Source organism: Anarrhichthys ocellatus, unplaced genomic scaffold, assembly GCF_004355925.1.
Source record: "Anarrhichthys ocellatus isolate YVR2014 unplaced genomic scaffold, GSC_Weel_1.0 scaffold286, whole genome shotgun sequence".
Lineage (NCBI taxonomy): Eukaryota > Metazoa > Chordata > Actinopteri > Perciformes > Anarhichadidae > Anarrhichthys > Anarrhichthys ocellatus.
Genome location: NW_022280306.1, coordinates 1 through 9,258, shown reverse-complemented (window position 1 = coordinate 9,258; position 9,258 = coordinate 1). Strand labels below are relative to the sequence as shown.

General features: G+C 36.3%; 1 protein-coding gene across 1 annotated transcript; it reads left to right on the top strand.

The window, feature by feature from the left end:
• Window positions 1-6,939: 6,939 nt before the first annotated feature.
• LOC116401232 (leucine-rich repeat LGI family member 2-like) lies at window positions 6,940-9,246 on the top strand. The gene is made up of 6 exons (XM_031879545.1): window positions 6,940-7,236; window positions 7,413-7,484; window positions 7,664-7,735; window positions 8,049-8,120; window positions 8,250-8,321; window positions 8,958-9,246. Exons 1-6 carry the CDS (start codon window positions 7,061-7,063, stop codon window positions 9,181-9,183), a joined length of 690 nt encoding a protein of 229 aa, XP_031735405.1. The 5' UTR covers window positions 6,940-7,060; the 3' UTR covers window positions 9,184-9,246.
• Window positions 9,247-9,258: the final 12 nt, after the last annotated feature.

Sequence of the window (9,258 nt, the reverse complement as noted above, 5' to 3'; positions counted from 1 at the left end):
GAGAGAGAGAGAGAGAGAGAGAGAGAGAGAGAGAGAGATAGGGGGGGTCCCAAGGAAAATCCCACGATGATTTCTCTCTCTGAAGTGAATCTCAGTGTTGGGAGGCTGTGTACCATTTAAAAACGTTTACAATTAGACATTTTCGAACTTTGTACATGAAGCACGAGGCCTCATGAAACTAACCTCCAAAAAGTGCCAAGATTCAGCACCTTTCCAGGAAGAACAGCTCCTCTCTACCAGTTTCTCAAAAATGCTCAAGCTATTTTTCTGAGACATTGTTGCATTTGTCAAAACTTTACAGAAATGTTTATAGCACAAAACAGCTGTCCCTCATATGACTTAAGGGGAGACAGCAGGTGAATAGGTTAAAACATTTAATTAATAGATATCGTCATGGAACTTTCCCAGTTGATCACTTACATTAAGTGATTTTTTCTGATGAATTATGATTATTATGTTATCAAATATGTGCAAATGTATATACATTCCCAGAACATAAATCTTGGATAAAGTCAAGGTTCAAAATATTTGTTTCATTTTGTTGACGTATTAGAGTCAAAGGTTTTTACAGAGGGAATTTTGAATGTCTTTTTATTGTAAAATAAATCAGAAAATACTGTAAACAGCCATAAAAAAGTCCATTGTCGCCATGTTTTTAAGATGTTCTATAAATCAGGCTATGGATAATATATGAACCAACTCCTCATGTAGAAATCTTCTGACTATAGATAAAGCTTGGTGTGTGTAAATCCTGGTGAAGTTGAGAAAAAACTAATCTTGAGAAAACAGTCTTTAAAGGTAAAATTATCTACATTTTGCAAGACACCACAGGTGAATGAAGATGTCAACCGTGAAGCTTCCCCCAGTTGATTACTTTTATCAAGTGTGCATTCTACCGATCTTCTCTTGAAGATCATGTTGACTGAACACATTCCACTCCTGTTCTCAGCATATATTTACATGGTGCCAAGTTTGTATGTGCAGGAATATATACACAGAGGTCAAATTGTTACTGTATTGTGATCCAGTGATGTCTGGGTGTGCAGAGAACGCTGGAATAAATATTGTATGGAAAATGCACTAAGCTACTTTATATTGGCACTAATAATATTTGTGAAGCCGAGAACTCCATCGGTGCTCTGCCCTCTCACTGAACAGCTGCCTTGTCTTGATGGAGCAAAATATTCCCCGCCAGCTGGTGCCAGTCAGCTAAAAGAATTTACTACAAGTTCATGCAGCCATGTGTAAATGTATGAGATTCATGTCTAATCTGTTGAGAACATTTTCCCACTCCCACCACTGGGTCACGCAGGACTTACAGACAAAAAGTGGATGAAAGGTGTTTGATAATAATTTCAGTTCATGTCGCTGTCGGGGACAAAGCTGAATAATGTAATCTCTCACAGTAATGATCTAGTCATTATGGCTCTGTCTAAGTGTTGAAGACACAAGTGTTGTTTCTGGACAGGGCCCCAGATTGGTGGTATGCAGCAAGGAGGGGTTGGGCCAACAGTTGCTCCATGGAGGGTACATTGACAGCAATATCAAGGGCAGAGGCCACTAGTGTAAAGCCTTTGTCACCGTCAAATCACACTTTTACCCAGAGTGTCATTAATGTGGTGCAATAATAGTAATAATAGTAATAATTTTCTGTACATTTACTCAACTTAAAGTACAATTGAGGCACTTTTGCTTTACTTGAGTATTTTGATCTTATAATATACTTAGGGTTACTCCACTTTTCAGAGAGAAATATTGTACTTTTTACTTCTTACTTGAGATTTTACATTTTTACATGATACTCTTATAAAATAATACACATAATTTCGCAAAAAGGCAGTGTCTTCTCTGGGCCCCTTTAAACAATGTATAAAGAAAAGTTCTTTTTTTTAAAAGATGAATTTGTGTAGTAGAGCTTTTTTTCCTTCTTTCCTCTCCCATTGATCATCACTTGACTTCTCAGAGGCATCTTGTGACTCTTTGGAGGGGCTCAACTCATAGATCGGGAACCGCTGGACTAAAATACTCAACTGTATATGATGTTAAAACTAGTTACAACAGTAAAATGCTGCTTAAATATTGATGCATCAGTAATAACAATACATCACTCACTGGGAAAAGGACCTTTATGTTGATATTTTTAGTACATTTAGCTAAGAATACTTTACTTATTAAATGCAAGTTCAATCCAGGACATTTACTTGTGACAGAGTATTTTTACATGAGTGTATTGGTAATTTATTTGTCATGACTTTATGTGTGCCTCTGCTGCTTTGCAAAGACAAACAGCAAAGGTCATGACTCAAGCTTACGTGTCACATCAACAAATTACACCTATAAATGCTATTAAATCACACAGTGCTTGATTACTGATATATCTTTTATTCAGTTTACAGTTAATCTTCTTAGTCGAATGTTGGAATTTTAATATTGACAAAACAAATTAAAATAAACTAATTTCACAAATACCATGTCATTATTGTACTACCTTTTATACATAATAAAAGTGGATATACTTTCATAATGAATCTCATGTGGTAAAACAGTGCTTGTGTAGTCTGTATGTCCTCAAATTCAGAGCTATTAAAGATCTGATTTTCAAATCCTGTGCCAAAACATGAACACATGCATGCAGCTTGAACTGACCTCCACAAAGCTGATAAATTTAGGCAGCTATTTAAAATGGGGACACCACTCAGTCACGCAAGCATGTTGAGATCAGTTTCTTACAGTGGCTACATTAAAACAGCAGGTGTTAAATCATGAGCACCATTTATCAACGCCACGAACCGTCCGTGTGAAGACCATTTCAAGCCTCGCTTCCACACTGAAACACATCTGGTGTTGGTACAGAATACACAATACGTACCTGCTCTAAAAGTAACTGTTTGAGTGTGAAGGATAGGTTGAACACAGCAAATCTTCCAGCGTTAACAAGTGTTGATTTTAGAGTGACAGATTTTCAGAGTTTGACAAGTGTTGGTCAGACAGTTGTCTATCCACTCGCAGAGCAGACGTGGGCCTACGTGGGCTGCTTGAAAGTGTTTGATAAACTGCATGTGTGGAGGCTGGACTTGTACGGTGTTTAATTCTAAAAAAGTTAGCTGACCAGACCTCTTTAAATTAAATGAATCACAAAATGGAAACTGTAAATGTTAAAGTAGGAGATGGAATACACAACCCTGTCTCCTAGAAAGTAAAAGCCATCTAAAGATCTTTTTAAATAAGGAAAACAAAATCTGTAAATGAATCACCGGTCTGTTCAAACCCACAAAACTCTATTTTTAATTCTAACATGACACACGAACGTGGATAATATTTCCATTTGATGAAATGGTGTAGCCATACAAATCATGAGTTTATCTTCAGTTTGAAGATTTCACTCGATGTAAACATCATAGCTTCAAAGAGGATTTGGAACAAGCTAAAATATATCTGAATATATATATATATAGTTGATTCATTATTGTTGCTTCCTTACAACAAGTAGAAAAACATTTTTATTATGATGGCTTTCTCTTGATTTTGTAATATATTGTGAACACAGACTTGTTGAATATGCATAATCCTAGTATGATATGTTTGTGTTTCCTGCTGATCATGCTAGCAATGCTGGTGACTCTCTATCGACTCCTGAGCCTTCTGCAGCTTCTGAGTGGGAACTGGAGAAGTTTGAGAGCTTGAACACCTGCTGTGAAGCAGTCACCAGCAGCCAGACAGCGCACTTCTCCAGGGTTCCCCTCCCAACCCTCAAAGGTTTCATGGTTCAAAGGGTGAAAGGTCATCTTTGGATTTGAAAGTGTCATATGTGAGCTAGTTTACTGGATGTCAGGGATTAGAGCGTTACCCTAAACCTCGGATGATGACAATTCACTTAAGGAGGATAAATGATCACTGTGATCAGTGTTTACCAATTTGTAAATATCACAAATTGGAAGAAGCAACCCATTCATACCAATATGTTAGAGCAATATTGTTTCATGTTAAGTAAAGTCAATTTTATTCAGATAAACCAAAATAAATCACAAAACGACCATCGGATGGCATCAAAGTCAATATAAATCCTACATGTGTGCTGTAGCTAAATTTAAAGTAACTGCAAATGCAACTGCTAATAATACCATTAAATCTGAGTATTGTACTAACAGACCAAATGGTAATATATCAATATTTACTTTTTTACTATTTTATATTCTTATTTATTTATTTTGTGAACACTGTAAAAAGCTGCCAAAAATGTAGTATAATTGAATCTGTGATATTAGCAATACAAAAAAATGTATTTGTATCTAAAGGAAAGTATCTAGTTTGAAGTTAATCTGCATTTGTTCAAAACCCAAGAAATTGTGCAGTTTTTCCTAAATAAGATATGTTTACAAAACCCAGTCAATATTCTTCGGTATCACCCAAACAACGGACAATGATTTAGTTTTTATTTACTCTTTTCCAATACTATTGTGAAGTAGTAGGAGCATGTAGGAAGTAAGTAACACCATGAGTGTTGCGTGCGTTGGAACACATTACGTCTGACTCGTTGACGATTAAAGTTGTAGACCACTGGATGAGATCATTTTGTTCAGCCAAAATCAAGGTTAAGGTGAAGAGAGCCTACACCACCGAAATGATAAACAATGTTTTGTTTAGTTTTTTAGTTTAGTTTATTTTGCACAATTTAAAAAATACTCAAACTTAACAGAGATAAATAATATTACAGGAAGAGAACTTGGCTTATTTTAAGCCTCCACCTTATTATAATTTGACAAAATTATAGAGAACACAAAATTAATATACAAAAATATGACAACATAATATGGTTAACAAAGTATTTTTTACAAGATATGATATGTAATAATAACAATACTTTAGAAAACAAATGAAAGAAAATGTGTGTGTGTGAGAGTAAGCGTGGGCTTGTGTCTGTTAAAGGGATATTGGTTCATACACCTGCATTAACACCTAAACAACAGTAATGCTACAAGTCCCTATGGTGAAACAACTAGATTGACCTGAAAATTAATTTTTCACCTGCAAAAAATGAATTAGTTTATACAAAGACTAGTCTTACTTGATCTACATGATGCTATGATGCAAAATCTTTGCCTACATTTAGTAAATCAAGCAGGTTATTTTTTTGTCAGTGAAGACAGGACATGTGAGACAAGACAAAACTTAATAACTTAATTTATTTAAACTTAATTGGGTGACATGACAGGTTAAACACGACAAAAAAAAGCAATGGTTCGATCCTCGAGTGTGGATGTGTGTGTAGTCTTTTCTGTCGGATTCCTTTGTTTGTTTTACAACTTCAGGAAAATATGCCAGAGATATTACAGTAGGAGCACTTGTTACATTTATTAAAAATGTTTCATTACAAGGAGTCCTGTTTCATCTGACACAAAACCAAGTTCATTAAGTATCACAGACATCCAGAACATGAGCAAAATGCAATATTACAGTGATGGTTGTTTAGAAAGAAATAGCAAAGAGCTTTAGCGTCCTCTGGTTTCAGCTTGCACGTGTCCTGAGTGTTTCACGGATACTCTCGCCTAAAAACGGCAATGCTAGATGCAGAGCTGTCATGAGCAATGCCAGCAATGGCAGACATGTACGGTTGCCCCCTTCTGGCGATGGGTATTTGGTTTCACTCATGCTAATAAACTACTGGTCCTCCAGCAAAGGTCAGCACCTTGTTAGGGCCTGCTGCAACAACAACCCTATTGTGTAGTAAATACTTATTTCTATGAATAATGGTACTATGTGGCTTTCAAAGATAATGTAGTTAATTGTATCACATAAGGGTCATAATTGTGGATTGCAAAACCACAAAGTATCAAGTGAAACAAAGTGTATCCCACTGTGTCTTCATAATTTTCTTTTACAAGATTCAATATGAAACCTTTATTATTTATTGTTTTGTAATTTCCATACTTTATTGACATCAATCTAATACATTAGAAACGTTTTGTATGAGTTGAAATCCTTGTTTTTTTTTTAATTTTTTTGTAAAATGACCACTATTCATGTCTTCTTTTTACTGGATGACTATTGAACTTGAGTTGTGCTTCGGGAGGGAACCTTGTTTTGTAGCAAATTTTATTTGCCAAGGTTGGGAGAGAAGGCAGAATATTTAAGACCGTAATGAAATGTTATGAAATGTTCGACCACTGCAACTGTATTTTTGGTCTCTTGGTGAGGGTTGGGCATGAAGAAAATCAATCAAATATAATTCAAAATAATTCCAACTGATACAATAGAATAAAAAGTAAAAACTATCAAAGACAGCTGATTACTTTCCCCCTTTGTTAACACATCTGTAACTTTTTCAGACTTGGAGTTTGGTGATCGACAGCTACCCTCTAGTGGTACGATGACGTAACAGCATGTGTGTGAATTTGCAGCAGTTGCTACAGTGTAGAGCTCTTGGTTATGTCTATCCCAATCAAAATGAGCTGGAAAACTAATAACTGTACAGTTTAGAGGACATTATTTGATACGTTTTTGGGCACATGCATTAGAGAACATGATTTGTATGTAATCTATTGTCTACAGTCTGCATTAATGCATTTTCCTCTTTATGGGACTTTCTGTACTAATGAAGTCAAAATAATCTGGTATGCATAATGTCTCACGTGATAAAGTCTGCGTGTAAAATGTGTTATTGCTCTCCATGGTGCTGAAATAATCAGTATATTGCATTTGTGTGCTTTAGTATCGCTTCTGGTGGTGTATTGATGTCCCCTTCTTTATTATCAAAAATATGTTTCATGACATGTATTCATTTAACAACGAAATATATAGAAACTCAAAATGTTAAAGTAATTATTTTTCCACTAATTAGGCAACCTAATTAGGCAACCATTGTGATGACTTACGACTCCCTACCCCCCCCCCAAACACACTGTCTGAAACCGAAACAGCCTTCCGGGACGCAGCAGCAGCCGTATCAGTCTGTGTCAGGACTTTCCACTACTGCAGCATTTTGATGTCGCCCAGGCGGGTTAAAGCTGCTGCTAGCACCAACCACAGCCTCATTTACTATTATTAACATTCAAGAAGCAACATGACATCTACTCAGCGGTGGCTACTGGCCAGTTTTGCGATTCTGTGTGTTTATGGAGCAGTTGAATGTAAAAGGAATTTCAAATGTCCTTCAGGATGCTCCTGCACCAAGGAGACCATCATTTGCGTCAATACTTTACAGATCCCACGGACTATACCCAATGAGATCAACTCACTGTGAGTAACACGTCGTATTTGTGGATTATTTCTACAGTAAAGCACGAGGCAATCAATGTTGCGTTCAAGGAGACAATTTGCTTGCTACTCGGTGCTTCCCTGCAGAGTTGGCTGCTGGTGTGTCTGGCACTGATTGTTCACTACGACTTTGTTGTGTATGCGTTTTCTTTCAACAGGAGCATGGTAAATGGATCTATTTCTGAAATCACAGAAGGGATGTTTTCACTGATGCCTTCTCTCCAGCTGTTGTAAGTGCTATTTTTTCACGTGGAACTAAAATGTATTCATTGATCAGCAATTTACATTTTAGGCTAATTTTACAAACAGTGCAACACACACACACAAAAAAAAAGTAGACAGATTAATAATTAATAATTGTTCATTATTAATTATTTTTGCTTGGGTGTTTTTTTTTTTTCCTCTGCAGACTCCTAAATGCAAATTCTTTGACAACAATCAAAGATGATGCGTTCTCTGGCCTTCCACATCTCGAATATTTGTGAGTACTAATTGATAAACTTCCTGTTCCATGTCAAACGACTGTTTTTGTGATTTTATAGATGCATAACAGTTAACTTGAATATACCACATAATAATTGATGATTATGGTGAAGGACTGTATTACATCATGGTGTAAATACATCTGCAGATTATTTCTCCTCCTTCGGCCCCACCCCTCAATCTCCAAAACCCTATAAATTACCCCTCTGTAATATTCTGACATGTGTATTGACATTTGCAGATTTATCAATATGGCATGATATAATACATGACTTTGCTTTGATAAACGTCTGTTTTGATGAGGTGAACAGATTCATTGAAGGGAACAAGATTGAAATGATTACCAAAAATGCCTTTCGTGGTCTGCGAGATTTGACTCATCTGTAAGTCTCTTGTTATTCTCTTAACCACCCATGCAGCATCTACAGCAATAACACTTTCCTGTAACAGAGAACGACTGACACAATTACAACAATGAACATTTTTCTGGTCTCGCTGCGTTTCTGGTTTAGATCGCTTGCCAATAACAAGATGAGGTTTCTGCCAAGGGATCTGTTTTTTGACTTGGATTCATTGCTGGAACTGTGAGTAAGCAGTTGTGGTGTCAGCAGTGTGTGTGTGTGTTGTCTTTTTCCATACTGCGCTCCTAAGTGAAGCTGACTCAGGCTGTGTTGTGTGTTTAGCAGCATTAAACTCCACAAGAATTATATGGAATGCTCAAATTTGGATTTTCTGTCTCTGTTCTCCTGTATAGTGCATTACAGTTTCAGGTTGGCTTTCATTTGTAGCTTCTTTTTAATCATCTTTTAAAATACATTTGAGTAAAAAATTGTTCTTACAAAGATGCAAAAATGCTTGTCGGTGAACAAACCTATTTGTTTTAAACTGTAGCTGAAATGGTTCACGTATGTATCAAACAGTTACCCAGTGTCATATAAAACTTCATCAAGCTAAACCAATTACTGTGAATTCTTGTTCCTGAAAAGTTGAGTTTGGAAGGATGCAATGTTTTTATCCTGCAACATTATTATTTGGACTATCATGAAGTAGATTATACGTTAGCATTTTACTTAGTTTTGTCACATACAAGACCATTTTAAATGACTCACTACAATGTCTTGAGCCTTTGAGGCATCTCAATCTTTTCCTCTTGTGAATATAAAACATATTGTATGGTTCAGTAAATGTACCCAGACTGATTTTGTCATGTAATACATTAGGGATCTGAGAGGCAACTCTTTCCAGTGTATTTGTGAGAACAAGTGGCTGATGATGTGGCTGAAAAACACAAATGCCACAGTATCAGATGTCTTCTGCGCAGGCCCCAGTGACATGAAGGGCAAGCGGCTCAATGACCTTCCTATTCCACCGGGCGAGTGTATCTCCACAGGTAAAATGACAAGTACACTATCAATGGCTCTTATGAGCAGGCACAGGCCCAGCTAAAGATGCAATGGTAACAAAAAGAAAGAACAAAATCAATAAAACTGTTAAATAATTCAACAGGACTGCACTAAAAAA